General features: G+C 50.1%; 1 protein-coding gene across 2 annotated transcripts in view; it reads right to left on the bottom strand.

The window, feature by feature from the left end:
- The window catches only part of THOC1 (THO complex subunit 1), a 449,280-nt gene that overhangs the window by 225,450 nt on the left and 200,036 nt on the right, over positions 1–23,794 (bottom strand). For both annotated transcript variants that reach the window (XM_086965617.1, XM_086965619.1), the window contains exon 11: positions 11,661–11,792. In XM_086965617.1, the coding sequence (XP_086821743.1) occupies positions 11,661–11,792 (132 nt within the window). The remainder of the gene's footprint in view (positions 1–11,660; positions 11,793–23,794) is intronic.

Below are 23,794 nucleotides of genomic sequence, written 5' to 3'. Positions count from 1 at the left end.
ATGGTGGTAGCGAGGAAATCTAGTCCAGGTTGTAAAATCCATAGATTTCTTCGCCGCCGACGAGCCCGTCGACGGTGGAAAGGACTTCAAAGTTACCCACGACTTTGTCTTCGTTGGACTTAAAGGATGTCGTCGACAGTGCTCCCGTCGTCGTTGTTCCCATCGACGATGAAATACGAATTGTCGTCGACAAAGTCTTCGTCGCCAACGGTGCCGTCATCAAAGATGTCAACGAGGTCGTCGTCGACGCGTTTGCCGGCATAAACGCTGTTCTTCCAGTCGATGGGATCGTCGACGAACCTTTCTTCGACTATGTTGTTTTCGTCGTCGACGTAGCTGTCAGCATCGATATTGTAGTGTCGACGAAGTCGTTGTCGACTTTTTCACAGGAGTCAAAGCCGATGACACTCCTACTTTAGAAGAAGGAGCAGAAGACTCCTCCCTTGATACAGATGACTTCTTTAAGGGAGTTTGAGGAAGTGAAGATGAAGAGGCTTCTTTGTCTTTGATCTTTTGCTTTTTTGGATCTATTTTTTCCTCTGGAGCAGAAGACTTCCTCTTCTTGGATGATTGAGTATTAACCTCTTCCTCAGAGTCTGTATCTGAAGTGGCTTTCTTCTTTTGAAGCCACAATAATAAACGTGCCTCCCTGTCTCTCGTTTTTGCCGAAAAGGTTCTACAGTGCTTGCAGTCCTTTGGCACATGTTTAGGGTGGAGGCAATACAAACAGTCCTTATGTGGATCCTCAGAATATTGTCTAGGTTTTCCACAGGATCTGCAGGGCCTGAAAAGCCTCTTTAGGTCTTGCTTGGCGTTGCAGCGCGAAAGCACTGTCGCCAGCGAGACCTATTGTTGTTGTTTTGCCTCCCAAGTGGTACAGACCGGTGCACGAGCCGATTAGGGTCCGTGGACGCGCTTACGTATAAACGACGCGCGCACACACACACACACAGCGTTACTCAGGGCAGCCGAAGGCACGCACACACGCACATACACACACAGACAGACGCACACACATGCATGCGCACACACGCACACACACGCACATACACAGGACACACATACAGCTGACACCCCCCCAAGCAAACACACACAGACACACATACACACACGCCGCCGCCCCACGCACCCCCACAACTAAGGCCCACTTACCGCATCAGCGGCCTCAGCCGCCACTCCTGACTTCTGCTGCCACCGCGGGGCTCTCCCTCAGGCATGGGAGTCCCGCGTCACCACTGCTCCTCTGGGCAATCCACTCCGTGGGCGCGGGCTTCTCGCAGAAGACGGAAGTCCCGCCCCAAGACAGGTGTGACGCTCCCGAACTTCCGGTTTCGGGATGTGCACGCTCACTGCTTTTTTGCATATGTTTGGGTGCCGTATAATGTTTCAAAGTAGTGTAAAGGCCGTGCATGGTATGGTGTAGAGTTCGTGCATGTATGTTTTAGGGTAGGGTGATAGTGTATATAGGTGCTATGAGCATAAGATTGTTACTGTCTGGTTCGGAGTACATGATTTACGTCCTGTGCAGGTTGATGATGTGTATTGTGTGAGTGTGCACATGACGGGTTCAGTCCCGGGATGGGGCGCATGCGTGTGTGAGATATAGGGTCTGTGCAGGGTGTGCTGTCAACCCCTCCTCGATCCCTTGCACCCAGGCATGAGCTATGACATCATCAAGTTCTGCTTTCTCCTTTTCATGAATGAAAGCCCCCCCTCCTTTCATCCCCCTCAAGCGCATACGCCCTGGCGGTGGAGTGCAAAAGGCTGAGGCTTCCTGTCAGGTGTCATGGTGGCTCTGCTGTGATGGCTGCCGAGGGGAGAGCAAGCAGCAGGGAGGAGGAGGAGGCGGCTTAGAGAGCCGCGGCCCCCGGAATAGCGCTGAGCACAGACAGGAAGCGCGGCCACAGCAGCCCGGAGGGCGGGTGGGCGCCCGGACATGGCGGCTCACAAGCCGGTGGAGTGGGTGCAGGCCGTGATGAACAGGTTCGATGATCAGGTAAAGGAGGGACTGGGCTGAGGCTGCACGTAGAGTCAGACTGGGGATGATGCGCTACTCTATCACTGTGTGACCGTGCAACCCTTCCCCGCGCTGCTGTCACCTAACAAAATGGGCTTTAGGTTGCCCTCGTCTTCATCCTTCTATGCCGCCCAATGCATCTATACTGTATGCATCTTCTCTGCTGACTGTCTTGGTTCTAGTGCATGTCATCCATTGCCACATATGTATTTATACCCACTCCTCTGTCCTATGTTCACGGTCGTCCTGGATGCACCCTTTCCTTTAGACGATTTCTCCTTGTTCATTTGCTTCATCCAAAGCATCTGCTTAGCATCTCTACCTATGGATCCCGCCCTCTCAGTGCTATTTTTTATTTTGCTTGTGTATTGCTCCTCTCTTCATGCTCTCCCGTCTCATGAACACTCTCCCACCCCCCTAGGTACATCTGGAAGCCCTTCTGTGTGATCTCAATGTGCACTCTCTTATTATCATGTCCTCCAGCACATTTGAACTGTGCATGCTCACTCCTTGTGTCCTCATGCATTTTCTTTGTCTGTTTTGTCTTGCGTGCATGCTTCCTTCCTTGCACATGCTTTGCTGTTATCCTATATTCCCAGGTGTATTCTCTTGTGCTCCCTCCTAGCATCTCCATCTGCACACTGTGTTCTTCCCTCACTGTTTTGTCATACTAAATTTCACCTCATCAAGTTATTGACCTCCTCAGCAACTAGTCCCTTCCGACAAGTGTTTACCTCTCATGTCATCAAGCCTAATCACTGCAGCTCGCGCCCTGTTATGACTGTTTTGTAGCCTCCTTTGAACTCTTCAGTTTCTTGCGCTTTTCCACCAGTTCCCACGTACTACTCTAGACTCCGTGCTCTCTCTCCCAGAATGGCCTTACTAAATGTACTTATTTGTGGTACATCACTGGGCCTTGGGCTAGGCTGTCCAAATAATCATCGGTTCTGTCCCAGTTGTTGCTGCCGTTCCTCCCTTTTCCATACTTATAACCTAGTCAGACCAGTTGCCCCCGCATAGCCTTTGCATGCGGGTTTTATTGGTGAGGGAGCAATCCTTTATTTTGTGTGTTGCGAAGTTGCTTCATCTCTCCAGACTTGCCTGGCATTTTCAGCCACTCCTCCCATGCGTTGCCGGGCTTGCCTTACCCCCGGGCTCTGCTTCTCCAATACGTGTTTTCCTTGTTTATGTTTAAGTGCCATTTCCTCTCCGATTTGTTTTGCTGGACCATGCTTGAACCACCCCAAGCAAAATACTGTGATTCTTACCTATGCACTTGTTAATCCATTAGCAATAACATCTGGGTTTCTCTTTCTCTCTAAACTGTTGTTGGGCTCAACGTTTCCACAATTTAAATTCTACATTTTAACTTTCTGAGAAGGCGAATCATTATATATTTTTCTTTTCTCCCTTCTTTCATTGCTGATGTATTCCTGATCTCTGTCCAGTTCTTGTATTCTGATTGGCTGTAACACTCAATCAAAGCAAATTAGCAATGCCCATTGCTTCCTCATTGCATTGACTGGTGCCATTACCCCCTGTTAGCACTTTCATCTTCCCTACTTCTTAATTGCGTCGTTTATCCTGATTTATTTGGTTTTGCCTTTTAAGGCACACTGGGTCCAAAGCCATCCCTCATCTCGTCAGTCTGCCACATTTTTTTTCTTGCACATTTGCCTGATTTTTGTCTTCCCTTCGAGCTGTATTAGTTTGCTACCTTCTTTAACTTGTGGCTGTTCCTCCAGTTAGTTCCATTCTTGCTATTTTGGGTATACTTTATTATTCACCTTTTCAGAAAACAAAAACGATTCCCATTTGGCCTGCTCCAAAATCCTCTTGGAGTGGCTGAACATGACTACATGTATTTCTTGTTCTGCCCTCATTTGTGTTTGCCTCTTGCCCACCCAGTCTAGTTGCACTTGTAAATGTTTGGCTTGACTTTTCTCGCATTTGCAAGAGTTTAAGCTATTGCCATTGTTCATGGCAATGCCTTTTATATAGGTTTTAAAAACCAACACGTAAATAAAAGGCATTGGCGTTTACAATGCCAACAGCTCAAACTCTCGCAAATGCGAGACCTATTACATTGCAAATGCTTCTTTTAGAGCTTTCAGCCATAGTAGGTAAGAGAAGTAACACAGGACCTTAAATCCAGTAGAAAGAAGTTTCAGTTGAAAAGCTGAAAAGTTCACACAGGAACAGAACTGAGCAGAGCTCAGGGACACTCCTTCTCACACGAAGGCTGTTGGAAATCTGAGGTATGAGATGGTTCTGCTGGGGAGTGTGATGTCAGGGCTGACAGATGATTGGCTGAGTTTTGGACCAAATAATAGTGAGGTTTGGTTGCCAAATAATATGATTCCCTGTGGGACTTTTTCTATGCACTTTTCTAATACTGCTATGGTCATTTGGTTACCGTGAGACTCCCACCATGATGACAGGGAAGATACAAGCATGTGAATCTAGGAAAGATTCAATACTGGAAAAGTTGCCTTGGTGAAGGAGTGGGAGCACTTGTTGGAGTGGGACTATGTGAAAGTGGTCCGACTGAATGTATACATTTAGCTCTCTCGGGTCTAGTATAGGCCTGAGAGAGCCGTCCTTTTTGAGAATTAAAAGTACAGGGAGTATATCCCGGTCACCAGGCTTTTTGTTATGGGACTGGCTCTATAGCGTGTTTTTCCAAGAGAGAGAACCTCTTGCCTTAGCAGGGTAAGATGCTCTGGTGACATTGCATGTGATCTTGGAAGAATATTTGGGGGAGTTTCTGTAAGCTCCAGGCAGTAACCATATTGGATAATTTGTTGTACCCACTTGTCTGAGGTGATTGAATTCGAGACAGGTAGGAATTGAGAGAGACGTCCCCAACAGGAGTGGAATGATCGGGGGGTAACGGAGGGAAGTTACGGTTTGTTTGTGGGGGAAGTGAATGTGGAGTTGCCTCTGCCTCTTCCCTACCGTTATTTCCTCTAAAACCGCCTCTGAAATAACCTCTTGATGAGGGGGATTGGTTGTTGCCCTTGTAATAGGAGGAGGGATTTTCGGTGGATACATTTTTGGAACCATCCCTGTAAAAGGAGCAGCAAAAGGAATCCCTATTAGTAGGTAACTGCAAAGCCCCCATGGATTTTGGAACCTCTGTATCTTTCTTCATTTTTTTCAGCGAGGTATCAACCGCTGGACCAAAGAGACGTTCCTTATCAAATGGTTATCGACAACCTCGGACTCAAACAGCTCGTGACGACACCCACCCATGCCGCCGGACACAGACTGGACCCCATCTTCTCCGCAAGCCCCCACGTCTCCTTCAACCACACTACCGAACCCCACTGGACTGACCACAGATGCTGGACGCTGGACTTCACCTTCAGGAAACCCACCACATACCACCGCACCCAACAGCTGCCACGCCGCTGCTGGGGCAAGGTCACAGAGGACCAACTAACAATCACCCTCGCCCAGAGACCACCCACCGACCCAGACTCTGCCGCAAACAACCTCACACAGTGGATCGACGACTGCACCAACACCCTCGCCCCTCTCAAGACCTCCACAACCAACCACACCAACAAAAAAGCCACCTGGTTCACCGAAGACCTCAGGACCTCCAAGCACACCTGTCGGAAGCTGGGGAAGAAATGGCTCCACGACCGAACACCAGACAGCCACACAGCCCTTAAGAGCGCCACCCGCAGACACCACCAACTCATCAGGACCGTCTTCAAGGACCGCCTAGACAACAACGCACACAACACCAAAGAGCTCTTCAGCATCGTGAAAGAACTCTCCAACCCCAGCTCCAACACCAACGACATCCCACCATCACAAGACCTGTGCGACTCCCTGGCCACCTTCTTTCACCGCAAGATCACCGACATCCACAACTGCTTCGGCTCCGACCCCCCTGCACCCACCACGAGTCCACCGCCACCGAGACTTCCACCTGCACCAGCCGCCTGACCACTTGGTCCCGCATCAGCGACGAAGACCCCATCAAAACCATGAACTCCATCCACTCCGGATCCCCATCGGACCCCTGCCTTCACCACGTCTTCAACAAGGCCAGCACTACCATCGCGCTCCACCTCCGGAAAATCATCAACTGCTCCTTCGAGACAGCCACCTTCCCGGAAATCTGGAAGCATGCCGAGATCAACGCCCTACTGAAGAAGACCAAAGCGGACCCCAAGGACCTCAAGAACTTCCGGCCCATCTCCCTGCTCCCATTCCCGGCTAAAGTAATAGAGAAGATAGTCAACAAACAGCTAACCCGCTACCTTGAAGACAATATCCTGGACCCCTCCCAATCCGGTTTTTGCAGCAACCACAGCACCGAGACTGCCCTCATCGCCGCCACTGACGGCATCAGGACCTTGATGGACAAAGGAGAAACAGCCGCCCTCATCCTCCTGGACCTATCAGCAGCCTTTGACACAGTCTGCCACCGCACCCTATCAACACGCTTCCAGGACGCCGGCATTCAAGAGAAGGCCCTAGCCTGGACCACATCCTTCCTCTCCGGCAGAACCCAGAGCGTCCACCTCCCACCCTTTCGCTCAAAAACCACCGAGATCATCTGCGGCGTCCCGCAGTGATCCTCCCTCAGCCCGACGCTGTTCAATATCTACATGGCTCCTCTCGCCCACGTCGCACGACAACATAACCTTAACATCATCTCCTACGCAGACACCCAGCTAATCATATCCCTCACCGAAGACCCCCACACCGCCAAAGCCAACCTCCACAGAGGAATGAGGGTCGTAGCAGACTGTATGAAGGACAGCAGACTGAACCTGAACTCAGACAAGACAGAGGTCCTCATCCTCGGACCCGCCCCATCAGCCTGGGACGACTCCTGGTGGCCCACATCACTAGGCACAGCCCCGGAACCCACGGACCAAGCATGCAACCTGGGGGTTTATCCTCGACTCCACCCTCTCCAGGCAAGTCAACTTCGTCTCCACGTCCTGCTTCAACACCCTCCGAATGCTCCGCAGAATCTTCAAATGGATCCCTATCGACACGAGAAAGACCGCCACCCAGGCCCTCGTCACAAGCCGACTAGACTACGATAACGCCCTCTACTCAGGAACAAACAAACAAGCTCCTGAGAAGACTACAACGAGTCCAGAACGCCTCAGTTCGACTAAACTTCGACGTTCCCCGCCGCAGCCACATCACACCCCACCTGAGAGGCCTGCACTGGCTCCCAGTCAACAAGAGGATCACATTCAAGCTCCTCATCCACGCACACAAAGAACTTCACTACACTGGACCTCCCTACCTCAACAACCGACTCCGCTTCCACACCCCCTCCCGAAGCCTCCGCTCAGCCAACATCGCCCTCGCCTCAGTCCCTCGTATCCGGAAAACCACTGCCGGCGGAAGATCCTTCTCCTACCTCGCGGCCAAGACCTGGAACACTCTCCCAACCAACCTTCGACAGACTCGGGACCTTCTGGCCTTCTGAAGACTCCTCAAGACCTGGCTCTATGATCAGTAGCGCCCCCCCCCCCAGCGCCTTGAGACACTCACGGGTATGTAGCGCGCTTTAGAAATGTAATGATTGATTGATGGTTGGTTGAGGATGGAGATTTGCACCTCAGGCTTGAATCCTGAGATTCTTAACCAAGCACGCCTACGTAGGAGTACACTGGTGTTTACTGCACGGGCTGCCATGTCTGCAGCATCTAGGGCACACCTGATGGACGTATTAGTGATGAGTTTACCTTCTTGGATAAGGTCATTAGCCTTAGTTTTGTGTCCGTCAGGCAAAAATTGCATGAGTTATACCAACTCATCGTAATGCCCCCAATCATAGAGAGCCAAAAAGGTTTAAGCGTTGGCAATGCGCCAATGATTAGCTACTTGTGAAGCCACTCTCTTGCCCGAGGCATCAATGAGCTTAGACTCATCAGGAGGAGGAGCCTCACCTGAGGTTTGTGAGTTAGCTCTCTTGCGAGCATTGGAAACCACAAGAGAGTCTACGGGCAACTGACCTCTGATGTAAGCAGGGTCGGTTGGTGCAGGTTTATATTTTTTCTCCACCCTAGGTGTAATTATTCTTGCCTTCACAGGATCTTTAAATACCTCATCTGTGTGTTTTAACATGCCTTTTAGCATTGGCAATGTACGAATGGCTCTCTGAGAGGAACTAAGGGTCTCAAAGAGGAAATCCTCCTCTAACGTCTCATTATGCAGCTCCCCCGTGATATTGAGCAGCCCTGTTAAGGAGCTCAATGTACCCAATGTTATCGTCAGGTGGGGAGGGTCTGGACGGATACAAATCAGGGTCATTATCTGTGTTTGGGTCAGTATGATAATCCTCACAAGGGTCAATGTATTGTGGTCTATCCTGATCTTCATCCCCATCCCCTTCATCCTGTGGTTCAGGTGAAAGTGGTGAATTTGATGGTGTAATAAGCAAATTGGAATCAGTGCGGGAAGTAGGTGGAATGTAAGGGGAGAAGGGTTAGTACCCACACTTTCCTTTTGAGAGGAATGTGGTAGTCCTCTTGCTGGTGTATTTTCCGTTTTTTTTGGAAGAGTGGCATGGATATATCCTGTATCAGGGTTGATCACTGTTTTTTTCTGCTTTGGATCCAAAGTTGGGGCATTGGGTCGAGACTCTTTATCTTTAGTTGCCGGTTTCGGCTCCGAGCCTTTCGGTGTCAAAGGTGGATCCATCGGCAACAGTGGAATTGCCACCAAAAGATGTTTAGATTTGGGTTTCGGTGCCGAATGTGTTGGTTTGGAACCGAAGTGTGGTCGCCTCGAGCCCGAGCCAGAAGGTTCTTTGTATTTTGGAGCTGGGCCCAAGGGAGGTGCGTCAAACTCTTTGGCGGTGCCGACCTTGTGCCAAAGGCAGAGAAAGGGGTGGAGCCTTTGTCTTTGGTTGTTAAGGGGGCAAAGGGATCTTTACTCACCGTACATTGACCAGGAGTACCTACTCATCTTCTTCCATGTTGGACTCGACTTCGGGAAAGGAGATATGTTCTTCCTCCACAGCTCCTTGAGCTTGATGTTGTGTGTCGGAATCTTCGCCGAAGATGTTCGGTGCAGAGCTGCTCTGGTGTTGCATCTCGTGACGTCGAGCCAGACGGTCACAAAGTCTTTTTCGATCGACAAGATCTGCACTCATCGCAGTCTTTCTTGTCGTGTTCTGGGGACAGGCAGATATTGCACACTTCATGCAAGTTGGTGCGTGGAAATTTAGCACGACACCCAGGACAGAACTTGAAGGGATTCTGTTCCATTGACTGCTGGCACGGTCAGCGTGGGTAGGCCGAACAGCCCGCCACAAGTTTTCCAAACAAAGTTATATGAAGTGAGACGATACGCAACGAATGGGGAACTACGATCGATCACAATACCTTTAAGGGTAGTGGATTGCCTGTCGAAAGGGTCTGAGAAACGGTGCTGATCGGAGTGCAGAAATACACATCCGAACCCGATGGCAGAAAAAAACAATCTAACGATGGAGTCGATGCCCATGCGCACTTTCACCGAAAGGAGGAGTCACCTACCTCGTGACTGGAAAGTCTTCTTCGAAGGAAAATAAAGTGCAAACATCCGGACCCGACATTAGATGGTGAGCTATGAACAGCATGTGATCGACAGCTCACATGCCTTGAACATATTTTTTTGTTGTATTTTATTTCTAGAACCAAGCCAGGCCTGTTACAGGTAAGTGTAATAGTACTTTGCGAGAGTAATGCAGTTACATACAGTTTGAATGCAATTGAATGCAATTGGATTGGTTACAGGTAAGTCACTCATTCATAAACCAGTTGGAATTACTTTTCAGTTACTATTGAGATTACTTTGCAAGTTACTTTTCAGCTGAATTTTAAGTTACTTTTTCTGCCCAGTGTGATATCCCTAGATACCAGGGTTCTCCCCAAGGTAGAGGATGCACTCAAAAAGCACCCGCATCAGCACTAGGGCGTACGTTGGCAGAGTGCTGAGGGCCAATGTTATTCAATGGAGGCCTCCGGTTGGTGGCTGCTCATGGGCAAGCCACTTGGCTGTGGCAGCAAAGCTCCTAGGGTTTTGCTCAGAGCAAAGGGGGATCCGAGTTAGCACACAAGGTGCATCCACAGCGGCACACGGGCGGCCAGGTGCAGAGTGCGGTTTTGGCAGCAGGTGTCCTGTTTTCAATCGGTTTTGGATTTTGGCTGCAGGCTCGGCCCAGGAAGTCTTCCGGGAGGAACAACAGCTGGGCAGGTGAGTTGGAGGGCATGGGGAGGCAGGTGCAACACAGGTCCTCGTCTCCAGGGTGCAGAACCCTGAGGGGTGGGGTTGCCAGAGGTGGGGACACCTTCTGGGCTGTTCTAACTTTTCCTGCTGGTCTCCGGCCGAAAAGGAGGGGAGGCAGAAAGAGGGCCTGCTCCTGATAGCAGGAGAGGCGGGAGGTCGCATTACAGACGCAGCAAGACCTTTGAAGCTCCCCTGCCACAGATGGCTGTTCCTGGCCTAGGGGAGTTGTGAACACCTCCACCTAGGAAAGTCTTTGTTTCTGGACTCAGGGAGTGAAGGCTCCCACCCCAGGGGTCCAGAAACATGTCTTATGGTGGCAGGCTGGTGTTTATCAATCAGATAATACACCAGAGGCTTGTCGTTTTTCAGGGGGCATCTCTAAGATGCCTTCTGAGTGTATTTTATAATAAATCCCACACAGGCATCAGTGTGGGTTTATTATGCTGAGAAGTTTGCTACCAAACCTCCCAGAATTCAGTAAAGCCATTAGGGTGCTGTTGGGTTCGTAATGACAAACTCCCAGCCCATATACTCTTTATGGCTTTACTGCACTTACAATGTCTAAGAATGGACAGACACTGTAGGGGTACAGTGCTCATGCAACTTTACCCTCACCAGTGGTATAGTGCATCCAGCGAGAAGCGTGTCTTACCTATACAATAGGCAGTGGATTGCAGACATGGCACACAGGAATGTGTGACTAATTATTTAGTTAGGGGTGCACCCCTTTTACTCCTTTCTTCATCTTATCCTCTAGGGTCCTGCAGCACAGCAAGGGCTGCCAACACTTGCTGTACCACATAATTAGTTTATAACGAGTACTGGGACTTGATTGTGCTGTGCACTATACACTTGAGTGAAACACCATCAATATAAACACTGTATTCAAACTATTCTTTGTTTATTTCTCTTTTCAAAAAAGATTTTTTAACTTATAAATCAATTAAATTATGCACTTCACTTTGTACATAACATTTTTACATGAATTCACATTTCGTACATAGTATACAAATACTTGAAAACAATATTGTATTTACAAGTACATGCAACTTTCAATGTTTATGTAGCTTCCTACAGATACAAGAGCTAATTAAGCCTCCTTTCACAGTTCACAGAATTACATTCAAACTAACGTCTGCATTAGGACTCCATAACATAAATTTTTTTTAGAAGACAAGTAACTTTTGGAGTCGAAAAGTGCAATCTATCCCTGACCTCTGCAACAAGAGTCTTCTTCACCTACTTTGTATTCATACTTTCAAATTTAAAGGTTTAGAGTATGCCTCTCAAGTTCTAAAGCACTACTAATCAAGTATAATAATAATACTTTTACAACAGCATAGAAGTGAGATGGAACTTTCTTCTGTAGGTACTGAAGCACTACCTTTTCACTGGTCAGGAATTTTGCAAAGTAGACGTGATCCCCTCCTGCTCTTAGCTCTTCCAACTTCTTTCTGGAGGCCTGCGTATCATCCAACTTGTAGCTTTTGAAAACAGCCAATACCTCTTCTGAATACTGAAACAAAAATAGAAGTTTACTCAAATGGTATAATGAAACGGGGCATATTTACAAGGGCTCTGTACCACATGAACATCACTTTTAATGACATTCCTGAGGCGCAATGCCCTGCTCCATATTTACAAGGTGGTGTTAAGCCACTTAATGTGGCTTAACGCCACCTAGTAAATATGCCCCTTACCGCAGCAGTGTGCTGCGGCAAAGGGACGGGCAACAGGTGTTGCTGTGGGGATCCCACCGTAATACCCATTGCTTTTTTATGCTGCCCCCTATTTACAAGGGTGGCAAATATATGGGGCTGCGCCAAAAAAAGACAGAGGAAAATCTGGTCTTAAGCAGGGGCAACAAGGATAAATTACTAATTTCTCCTTGTGTTTGCTGTTTCTATGTGTGCTGTATTCTACAGCACACATTAAAACAGCAAATCACCATTAGTGTTTGTAGGAAGCTAGCTCTGTATATACTATACCAAAGTAAGGTATAGTGTGCGAGAGTCCAGTACAACCCCAAAGGTAGGCAGAGGTAAAGTTAGATAGCACCTTATTCTCTATTGTGGTAGTGAGGTCGAGCAGTATCAGAGGACAGTGTTGAGCATTTATTGTACACACTCAGTCAGCAAATGATTTCACACACTCAACGACTGAATTTCAGACCAATTGATTTTGTATAAAAATATTTTTTTAGTTATTTTATTTCCTAGAACCAAGCAAACCTGACACAGGTAAGGAATAAGTATTTTGCAGTAAATATACAGATTGAAATACAATTTGAATTGCATTTGTAAATGTACTTAGATTTGATTACAGTAGTGTTACTGATAATGCAATGCTTTTCAGAATACAGTACATATACTTTGTATCCGTTTTTGAGGAAAATTACTGGTAAGTTACTTTTGAGATTACTTTTCTTACACAGTGTAGTACACCTGGATACTACACTGGGACATTTCCTGTAAACAGGTAAGTAAAATCGTTTTTTTCGTTAGTACAATTTTAAAGAACTTCGTTAGGTTTTCAAACTCCACATAGAAACTTTTACAAGAAACAACAGTCAATTTTAACCTATGGAGGCAAATAGTGGGATTGGTTTTAAGGGAAGTGTTAGACCCGTCAGCCCTAGGGTGGTCTTTCCCTGTTTTTTTCGCCCTTGCCTCATTTTTTTCACCCTCTTTTTCGTTGGCCTTAGGTCTCCTAGCGCCTTCCCATTCCTAATCAATGCTAAGGTGCAGGTGCTGTCTTCTTCCAACATGGCTGCCACAGGCGCCTGCTACTGGAGAGTGGTCTTTTTAGTAGCACCCTAGTTGCCAGGAACTGGCTGGTGGGACCCTTAAACATTGTTGCAACACCAGCCCGCCTTTTTCTCCTATAGCTAGAGTAGGGAAGCTCCTGGAACCTTCCTGAATAGGGGAGGAGTCTGCTTTTGCCGCCAGTGTGGTCACCTGACCTGGGCATATATAAGAAAAGGAGGGAAACTTTTTAGTTAGTTGGGGCATCACTGACCTGGGGGAAACCTACGCAGGAGACGTAGGCGGTAGGGCCTAGACAGGGACCTATACCACTGGGAGTGACAGGGCTTAGGTGCTGCCTTCCAAGCTGAGTGAGGAACACTGATCTAGCCCACTGATCTGGCCCGGCGGGAAGGGAACCCAGGGACCACCTGCAGTGACCTGCTGAGACTGTCCTGCCTCCAGCCTCCAACTCAACCCCCCCCCTCTTCAAGCAACTGCCTTTCAAGGGCGCAGGAACCAACAAGCGCCAAGAGGAACCCTTGACTGCCCACAGGACTACTGGGGATCAACCGGGTACTGGGCTGTGTCCCTTCTGCGCCCCTTTGTCTTGACCTGGGCCCCTGCGCTGTCCTGCCTAATTCCCTTTGCTGTCCTGCCACGGTCGTGTGGCATGGCCAAGTTTAAACTGCATAAACTGCCTAAATTGCCCCTCAAGCGCTCACCTGCAGTGTCCTGAGAAGCGCTGTAATCTGCGACCTGTTGTGGCTCCAGAGCCCCTTTGTTGTGCCTCCAAGCGCTGGGTGTCCTTGAACGCTAAACCGGCCCAGCGCTCCTCTGCCCAACGAGCAGCTGCGAAGACCAAGCGCTGTGTGCGTCCCTGAAGCGCTGCCCCTTAACTGCGCTGTCCTCACCAAGTCACCGCTGCGCCCCGGACTGCGTGCTATGCCCTGAGGAGTGCCGACACTGCGGACATCTGCCCCCCTCGGCGGCCCCCGGTACCAGGAGAAGGCCGCCGCTGTGTTGTTGAGGGCCGTGCCCGGCCCAGGAGAGTGACTGGGAGAGGCGTCGCCATCCGGTGCGCCTAGAGGCCGAAATCACAGCCGCAGCCGGGCCCAAACGTGTAGAGTCCCCGCGGCGGCCCCCCGGTAGGCCGCTGCGAACAGTGCGTAGGCTGCGCTAGGCCCTGAAGCTGGGAACCGCCATCATGTGACAGGGGCGCGTCCTGGACTATGCCCCCGCCAGCTCCGCTCAACCATTGGGCCTTGAGGCCGTCCCCCGCAGGCCGCACTGCCATTGGCGGCTGCGGGCACGCCTTCGCCTCGGCCTGCCCAGATTGGTCCCCGGCCCCCAAGAGCCCTCGGGAGGCCCGGGAACGGTCCGTTGTAAGCGCGGGGCCTCCACTGCTTCCTTGAAGGCCCCTGCCAACCCCTGCTATCGCCGGACACTGCCCGGAGGCCTGCATTACTGGGAGGGGGCTCCGAGGAGAGCCCGAGCCCCGCCCCTATATGCCTGCAGCACGACGCAAGGGCCGAGGAGGCCCGAAGGACCAGGTAAACCCCCGGGGAGGAGGGCGGAAGGCCGGAGGGAGGCCCCAAGTTCGCCCCTCCCCGAGGCTGTTGTTGGGCCCCGTTGGCCCTAGGTAGCCCCCTTAAGGATCCGGAACTGGGCCAGAGCCCTGCCAGACACATTTGGGGCTGGAATTTAGTAACAGTTAGACCCTGGCTGGGGCATAGTTCTTTACAGCTTGTGTTCACAAGGAAGCAAGGCTACTGGGCATATTGACCTGTTTAAGTACTGAAACGCCCATTCCTAGTTAAATGCAATGGTTATTCTGGCCTAATGAAATGTGGGCTTTGCCTGATCTTTAATGGAATGTTTTATGCTTCCGCCTAATGCAGTGTTTCCTGAATGCCTTTAGGTATATAATGAAATGTTTATTACTGAGTGATGAAACGGTTATTCCTTAATGAAATGGTTATTGAGATATGCTACATGTATTATTGAACTGCTCCCTTTGCTCCCCTGATGAAATGCTTTGATGAGATATTGATACCTTGATTACCCTGATCCTGATCTAGATAAAGCTTATTGAGTTTAATCAACCTAACTGGTGTGGGGTCAGTCACTGCGTGCGTTTACTGTCTCAGTGGATGCGTGTGCTGTATGGTCACTTTACACCCAAGCTTTCGGGTGCCTACCTGCTCGCGCCAAGCTACCCCCTGTGGGATTGGAGACACCAGTTCCTACAGGAAGTATTCGGTAGTGGGAGTTGAGGTTCTGGGGGTAGACTCAGGTGTCCCCTGGGTCAGGGATGCACTCTTGTTACACAATCAGCGGCAATAGGGCGGCGGGGTGCAGAGTGCTGAGGCCCAATGTTATCCAATGGGGGATAGGGGGCCTCCGGTTGGTGGCTGATGACTAGCAGTCCACTTGGTTGAGGGAGCAAAGCTCCTGGACTTTAGCTCAGGGCAAATGGGGAAACAAAGTAGCACTAAAGGTGCACCCTCAGCGGTACTTGGGCAGCTGGGTACAGGGTGCTGTTTCGACGCCAGGCGCCCTCTGTTGGCAATGGGGAACCTCCGGTTTGCAAAGGCACGGCAGGCTCGGGGACAAAGGTCTTCTAGGTGCGACCACCAGTTTGAAAGGTAAGTTGGGATGTTGGGGGTTGGTTAGGCACCGTCGGTTTGGCCACCCAAGGCCGTGGGCCACCAGGTAAAGGGGTGCCTTTTAGGGAAAGATCTTCTTACCTGCTCCTGGTCGCGGTTGGGGGGGGACTTCTGACTTTAGGCTGCAGGCGTCGACTGGAGGCAGGTCAGGAGTCACCGGATCTCGGGTCAGGATCGCCGGGGAGACCTCCTCGTGGTCTTTGCCCACTCAAGCTCGGGCCGTGGACGGCGGGTGCAGAGTGGTGAGGCTTAGCAGTGTCAGGCCGGAGCCAGAGGTTGGAGATGAAAAAATCCGACATTCATGGGAGACACAGTCTTTGTGGTTAAAGCAAGGCAGGTCCTCCGGGGTTTTCGAGGTTGCTGGCTGCAGGGCACACCGGGATTTCGCAGGTTCGAGGTGGAGACAGGTGGTAGGACTGGGGCAAAGTAAGTGGGCGTCTTCCTAGTTAGCTTTGGCATGGCTGTTCAGTCCTCCTTTTCTTGTAGTTTATTCTGGTCTGACTAAGCAAGGTTCAGGGGTGCCCCTAAATACTAGATTTAGGGGAATTACAGGTAGGTAAAAGGTTGGGACCAATGAGTCCCTTCCCTGGGGTGGGTACATCCTTAATATGCCACCCTAAAGTGGGAGGGGGGCATAAGCCTTTGCCTGGTTGGCTGAGTCCCCCAATTTGCAAGATGGCGGGGACAGAGTTGTGCTTCACTTCGCCTCCCCCACCTGGGGGGTGGAGTTGGCAGAGGTGGGCACACCTCTCTTCCTCACTTGTTTTTCCCGCCGGTTCTCCCGCCCAAAGTGGGGGTCAGAAATAGTGGGGACCAGTTGCTGAAAGCAGCAAGTGGCCTAGGGAAGCTCACAAAGTCGGCAAGCCTTTGAAGCATCCCCTTCCTGGACCCTGCCCATCCTAGGGAAGTAGGCTTGGCACCTTGCCCCAGGGTGTGCATTGTTTCATGCCCCGAAAGCAGCAGGCTCTCGACCCAGTGAGCCAGAAACAAGTTTGGTGGAAGCAGCTGAAAGCAGCCAATCAGCCTGGACACTAGTGATAGGTTAGTTTTCAGGGGACATCTCTAAGATGTCCTCTGTGTGAATTTTTCATCAAATCCCACACTGGCATTAATGTGGGTTTAATGTGCTGAGAAGTTCAATACCAAACTTCTCAGTTTTCAGTGCTGTGGAGTTCGTAATGACAAACTCCCAGCACCATATACTCTTAATGGCAGCACTGCACTTACAATGTCTAATAATTGACTTAGACACTCTAGGGCAGTGGTTCCCAAACGTTTTTATCCCGTGGCTCCCTTGACCTAATTGGCAGTTGGCCGTGGCTCCCCACCATTTTTTTACCGGTGGGAGGGTAGGGGGATGTAAGCAAGACCTCGGGAATACTTCCTGTTGGCTTCCTTAAATTAATTGGGATGCAATGAAGGTATTAGGGATAAAAAGGATAGCAGCTGCTAGCTAGCTATTCACAAACTACCAGCAGACCATTAGTCATTCTCAGAGGTGTTGTAAGCACATCAACTAATACCGAATAGCGTCACATCGCACATTTTGGTACACTTGACAGATGATTTTTCACCTTTTCTTTAAATTAAAGGTGACTAGTAGCATATTGGCAAGACCTGGGGTGCACATCTACAGCACTTTTTTCATTTCGAAAGTAAAAACAAAAAATATTTTTTATAGATGCACATTAGGGAGGGCGAGATACAGGATGTACTCAAATATTGCGGTGGTTCACGTATTTGTTGGGTTGACTGGACATGGTGGCCCACCCAGAGCCCACTCTCCCACCTCATGCCATTGGCAGTGGCATTTCACGTTTTATTAAGGAGTTTGTGCACTGGAATGAAGGAGGGATCATTCTATTATTTTATTTGATAACTTTATTTCGGTCATTGACCATAAAAGTGCAGATAAAATACATACAAGCACGGTAATAAAATCCATAAATACAAGCAATTAAAAAGTTATTAAACAACAAGTTATCAAAGGTTATCAAAAGGGCGAGTAAAAGAAAAAAGAATAATAGAGGGGGATTGCTCCAGTTAGGTCCTTATCAGAAAGGTGGTCCTTCTACGCCACATACCGTGTAAGAAGCGGGAAACAGCAAACACAATAGGAGGGGAGGTATCATATGTTAAAATTCTGCAAGTCTGTACACATTGTCGGAGTCCCAAGTTTCTGCACAGTGGAGCCAACTAGCATTTCCGTATTTTGCTATACGCCGGGCAGAAGAACAGGACATAAACAATATCTTCCGAGCTATTATTACAGGCTGGGCCGGTTCCCTCATTTGAGATAATCCATTTACAGGTCAGCACCCTAATGGGCAAGCAGCCATGCCTCAGTTGGATATATAGTTTTCTCGCAAGAGGAGGCTGCACTTGATCTAAAAATTCCTCCTTCTTGGGCGCAGTTTTCACCTGCAGGAATTCAGTTGTTAGCCTGCCCAGAGTTGTCGAGCTGTGTAGGGTGTTAAGGCTGTGGTTTCTCAAAATAGCCAACAGTTCTGACCTCTGGAACCTAGGACAGCTCTCCCCCGGGGACTCCCACAATTGAGGCAAGCCAATTTGGTAAAGAAGAACCTTGATGTGGGATAGCCAGGGTATATTTTTATTCTTGAGCTGCCCCCAGACTGCTGAAAATTCCGCTCTGTAATCAACAAGCTCCGGTACAGTCCAGAGCCTTCTCCAGTAGAGCAGGGGTCGTGCGGCTATCAGATCTTTTATGGACTCAAGGCCCATATCTAGCCGCAACGGTATGAGAGGGGTGCTTTGGGGTAAACCTACCAGGATTCGCATAAAAGCTTGCTCCACCTTTAGAAGACTCAGAGCGTTCTTGTGCCCTCATAATTCTGCCCCATACATAGCTGCTGACCTGGTCTGGGCTCTATAAGTTTCAAGAACAGGGGCGACTGGTTTAAATTGTGAAGTTTTATGAAATTTCCCAATCCCCCCTGTAATCTGTGAAAGTCTCAGGGCAGATCTAGACACCTGGTGACCCCAGTCAAAGTCTTCATTTAGCGTGACACCCAGGTAAACAAAGGTTTTCACCCGCTCAAGCGGGGTGCCATTCAAGACCGGGTTCGGGCGGGTGTGCCTTGGGGGATTGAAAACCATAAACTTGGTTTTATCCAAGATGATCTCCAATCCCCTTGAAGCAAAAAATGTTGAAAACCCGTCCAGAACCCGCTGGATGCCTGTTGATGTTCGGGATAACAACAAAGTGTCATCCGCGAACATCAGAGCAGGCACCCTTCCAGTAGCCAATCTCGGGGCATCATTATCCCTAACTCCATCCAATTCATCTATCAAGCCATTAAAGAAAAGGCTGAAGAGTGTAGGGGCAAGGGCGCAACCATGGTGTACACCCCTAGTTACTGGGAAGCGGGCCGAAAGTTCACCATTCCTTCCACACCTGACCTGGGCAAAGTTCCCTGCATGGAGTCGGATGAAGACATCTAGTAAATAGGACGGGAGGCCTAGTTCTTCCAATACCCTCCATAATTTCTCCCTGGGCACAAGATCAAAGGCGGCCCGCGGGTCCACAAAAACAAGGTAGAGGCTGCCACCCTCTACTCTTGCAGTTTTCCAGAAAAGGACCTGCAGCCTAAAAATCTGATCCAGGGTCGAGATGCCCGATCTAAATCCGGCTTGGAGGGTGGTCAGTATTTTGTGTTCCTCTATCCAGCCCAATATCCTATCCAGTAGAATTCGGCCCATTCGTTTTTGCGTAGTGTCTAGGAGACTAATGGGCCTGTAGTTGGACGGGGATAACGGGCAGCCCTTCTTGTAAATGGGGACGATCTCAGCTCCCAACCAAGTTTCCGGTAACTCGGAACCCCAAAGGATCGCATTAAACAGGACTACAAGATACGGAGTCCAAATTTTGGGCTGGGAGCGAAAGAGGTCGCCAGGTAGTTTATCAAGGTCTGGCTTTGTTTGGGAGCATTCTTTCGATAGCGGACTCTACTTCCTTGAGAGAAATACTCTCTAGGTTTTGAGAGGAAGTCATCTCCCGATCGTCCAACGGGCCCTTCCGGCGACCCAGGCCCGAGGCCCCCGACAGTCGATACTCGTGTGGGGGGTCTGGGGCCAGGGAGGTCCGAAGGGTCCTATCAGCCCCTGACAACTGGGCCTGTCTATGATACACGTCAACACCAGTCTCCGGGCTTGTGTAAAGAGCTGCAAAGTGTGACTCCCATACTGAGGGGGCTATGTTCGGGAAGTTAACCCCCCCCCTTTATACCAGCATTAATTAGAGCCCAAAATAATTTGGCATCCTTTGAAAGGAGTGCTTGTCTCAGTTCTTCCCACCTGGCTTCCTCCCACTCTCTCTTGCCCCCTGGTGATCTCCTTGTACCGCCATCTAGTTGCCCTAATCAATGGAATATCTTTGGATTTTATTGCTGCAAGGAGATCCCTTTTTACTTTCTTACAGGTACAGTCTGTGAGAAGTTGGCCCGATATGCAGTGTTCCCTATTCTAGTGATCGCTATGAATCAGTCCAAACGACCCTTATGGTGATTGGTTGTAAGTCAACCTTAGACCAGCTATCCTAGTAGCGTGGATACGAGCAGTCTTCGGGCTAAACTCTAGAGGGCGTGTTAAGCCAGCTGTTATACCATCACATACCCCTTGAACACCAAGTGAAAGGACACCACACAAGTGTTATGAAAATAAACAGTGTATTTATTAGAATCACAACAGACTCTTTATGAGGACAGGGTACTAAGCACGCAACAAAACTCTTAGGAAAATACTTCAGGTGCACAATCTACACAAATGCCCGAGGGCACGGAAAGGTAGTGTTCTCGGGCGGACCCGATAAGGTAAGTCGGAAGCGACAGTGAGTCTGGACCCTTAGATAAGGAGGCTATGCGGGCACCGAAATGCCGAAGTTACCTAGCCCAGGGGCTGCGGCTGCATAAGTCTTGTACAGACGTCGGGAGTCTTCGCTGACGAACCAGGAGCCGGAAGGAAGGAGTTGCTGGCCGGCGACCAGTGGAGATAGTTCGTAGAGATCCAAGCCAGGATCAGAGATGGATGACACCTGAAAGCAGAGGGGACCAAGTTAATAACTACTAGCCAGTAGTCAGAGGGTACCAGGAGGGCACCGGATGATCGTCACCTCGACTAGGTGAGTGGGCGACGCTAGGCTCTGCAGCCTCACGGACCAGGAGGATTTGTCGGCGACCAGGATGGAGGTGCGAGCTGTCCCACGAAGGTTGATGCTGTCGGCGTCGCTGGGCCCAGGATTGGGGCAACAAGCCTTGGCAAATTCAGGGCCACGTGGTGGACCTAAAATGGCGTCTTGAGTGGACCAGGAGGGTCCGGGGTGCTCCTCTCTCAGAAGGGAGCAAAGGCCAGTCTGGAGCAACCAGACCAGCAGCGATGTTGTCGGGCGTCGTCGAGAAGGCCACAAGCCAGCGGCTAGTAGCCAGACAATGTGATGAGCAGCAAAAAGCAGAAGGGCCCCACGCAGATCGTGGAGATGCTGGGAGGCTGCACTTCGGTGCTGGAGCTGCTCAGGGTCGGGGCTTCTCGGACCCCAGAGCACTCACCAGAGGATCCCTCAGTGGCGTGCTGGTTTAGAAATCGTGCAGGTTCTGATGATGGACGGTCCCTCGAGGTCTCGTCGCACCCACGGATCTCAGCTGAGCTGACGATGTGGGTAGAGGTCAGAGGTGCCAGGGAAGCCGGTTCTCGTCGAGCTGGGCAGTCGGATTCCTGAGGAAGGACGTGCAGCAAACCGCAGAGTTCTTAGATGGTGCCTGCGGATGCAGGGTGACTACTCCTTAGTCACAAGGGAGAAATCTTGAGAAGAGTCTTGAGTTTCCTTTCGTAGAAAGTAGTTCTTGATTCAAAGATGATCTAATTTGGAAGGGTCCCCGCTCCTGCCTTTATCCTAAAGAAAGGGGTGGGTACGCGACTAGGTCCTGCCCTAGGGGTGGGACCAGGAAGGGGGGTGGTCACACCCCTCTCCCATGCTGGACTTTCCCCAGGCCAGGGGCTGGTGTGCCCCTGGAACTGGTTCTAGCCGGCAGATGCGTAGTGAGCACCGGGGTGCCACTCCGCAGTCACCTTCCTGTAAAGCCCTGCCTACCCAGGATACACAAAACCCTGTCTGGGATGGTGCGAGCACCGCCCCGGACAGGAAACCCTTTGTCCAAGCTCTCCTCGCTGGAAGGACTCCCAGCAGCAGGAGGTCAGACTCGTGTCTGTGGTGGCAGCATCCATTTTGTGGAGCTGAGGCTTCAGTTAACTTTAACCGGGGTTCACAGTTACGTACATGTCGTGTCCCTCTAGAAGGGTGGAATGATAACCCCGTCGCCAGCATTGGTGAGGGGTCAGCATCCCGATTCGTATGACACCTTACTCGACATGTCGGGATAACGCGATACCGAAGTTACCAATATGGTACGCGTTATCATGGAACAGCCATTGGGTCTTGGTTCCGCAAGCTGCAACCGGGCCCGGCTCGTGCCAGAGCCCAATTCACACGATTCCACGCACTCTGCCTTCAGGATTGTCAAGGCCTGCCATAGGAGTGGTTGATAGGAATTCGGGTGTCCATTTGAGGGTTAGATATAGGTATACTATATCTAAAGCAAAGGGCGAGTACGCCACGTTGCCCCAGCTGTCGCGCAGCCAGTTGTGTCAGATTTAGATGGCCATCCAGGGGTGGCATAATACATGCTTCAGCCCCTGGTAGGCCCTGGGTACACCGATGCCCTGAGTTACAGGGTCTGACAAGGTAGCCCAGTTCCAATTTTGTAATGCACCTAAGGTACACATATCAATTTAGCGAGAGAACAGCTAGGCTGTGAGTCTGATTGGCAGGCCCTCAGCCCGAGAAAGTCGTAAACCAGTGAAACAAAAGCAAAAAATCTGGGTGATCATAGGATTGCAGACCCTACTCTCCTACATGACCCCCCCCAAACGTTGGGACAATAAACTAACCTTGACCAGGTGAGTCTTCTTGTTCTAAGTGGAAATACCTGGAGAGCCCATCTGCATTGCCATGATCAGTGCCAGGTCGATGCTCCACTGTGAAGTCCATCCCCTGTAGGGAAATGGACCACCTAAGCAGTTTGGGGTTTTCACCCTTCATCTGATTTAGCCATAAGAGGGGCTTATGGTCGGTCTGAATCTTGAAATGAGTAACAAACAAGTATGGCCTCAGTTTCTTCAGGGCCCAAACCACAGCAAAGGCCTCCCTCTCAATAGCTGACCAATTTTTTTCTCTGGGGGTCAGCCGTCTGCTTATAAAAGCAATGGGCTGGTCATTACCATCAAAATTCAGTTGAGATAGAACAGCTCCCACACCCAACTCAGAAGCATCTGTTTGGACAATGAATGGTTTGGAGTAGTCTGGACTCTTGAGGATAGGTGCCGTGCACATGGCCTGTTTTAGGTCATCGAATGCTTTTTGACAGCTCGCTGTCCACTGAACCTTTTTTGGCATCTTCTTACTTGTCAGATCATTAAGTGGAGTCACAATCGATTGAAAATGCTACTTACCAGTATGCATCTGTTCTTGGTATGTAGGGCTGCTGACATTCATATCTGTGCATAGATCGCCGCCTAGTGTTGGGTCCGGATGATTGCACATTGTTGTCCTGGAAGAGTCTTCGAAGTATCACGAGATAGGTGGCTCCTCCCCTGGACTACAGTGCGCATGGGCATCGACTCCATCCCCAGATTGTTTTTAGCCATTGTGGCCGAGATGGAGTGAACTTTGTGAGTGATGACCATGGCATGAAATGCATGTAAATACTGCAGCTGCTACAGGCGCCGGGGAGGAGGGCGGGCGATATGAATGTCAGCAGCCCTACATGCCAAGAACAGATGCATACTGGTAAGTAGCATTTGCAGTTCGAGGCATGTGGGCTGCTGAATTCATATCTGTGCATAGAATACATAGCAGTCCCTCCATTAGCGGCGGCCGCCCGTGCCAGCTGCAGCAGTTTGGGAAAGTGTCTTGAGAACAGCCTGCCCCACAGCTGCCTGCTGTTTAGAGTGCACGTCTACACAGTAATGTTTAGTAAATGTATGTGTGGTAGACCATGTGGCTGCTCTACATATGTCCTCTAAGGGAATGTTTC

This window comes from Lissotriton vulgaris, chromosome 4_1 (assembly GCF_964263255.1).
Source record: "Lissotriton vulgaris chromosome 4_1, aLisVul1.2, whole genome shotgun sequence".
NCBI classification, from domain to species: Eukaryota; Metazoa; Chordata; class Amphibia; order Caudata; family Salamandridae; genus Lissotriton; species Lissotriton vulgaris.
Note: the sequence above shows the minus strand (reverse complement) of the source record. Positions and strands in the feature narration are given on the sequence as shown.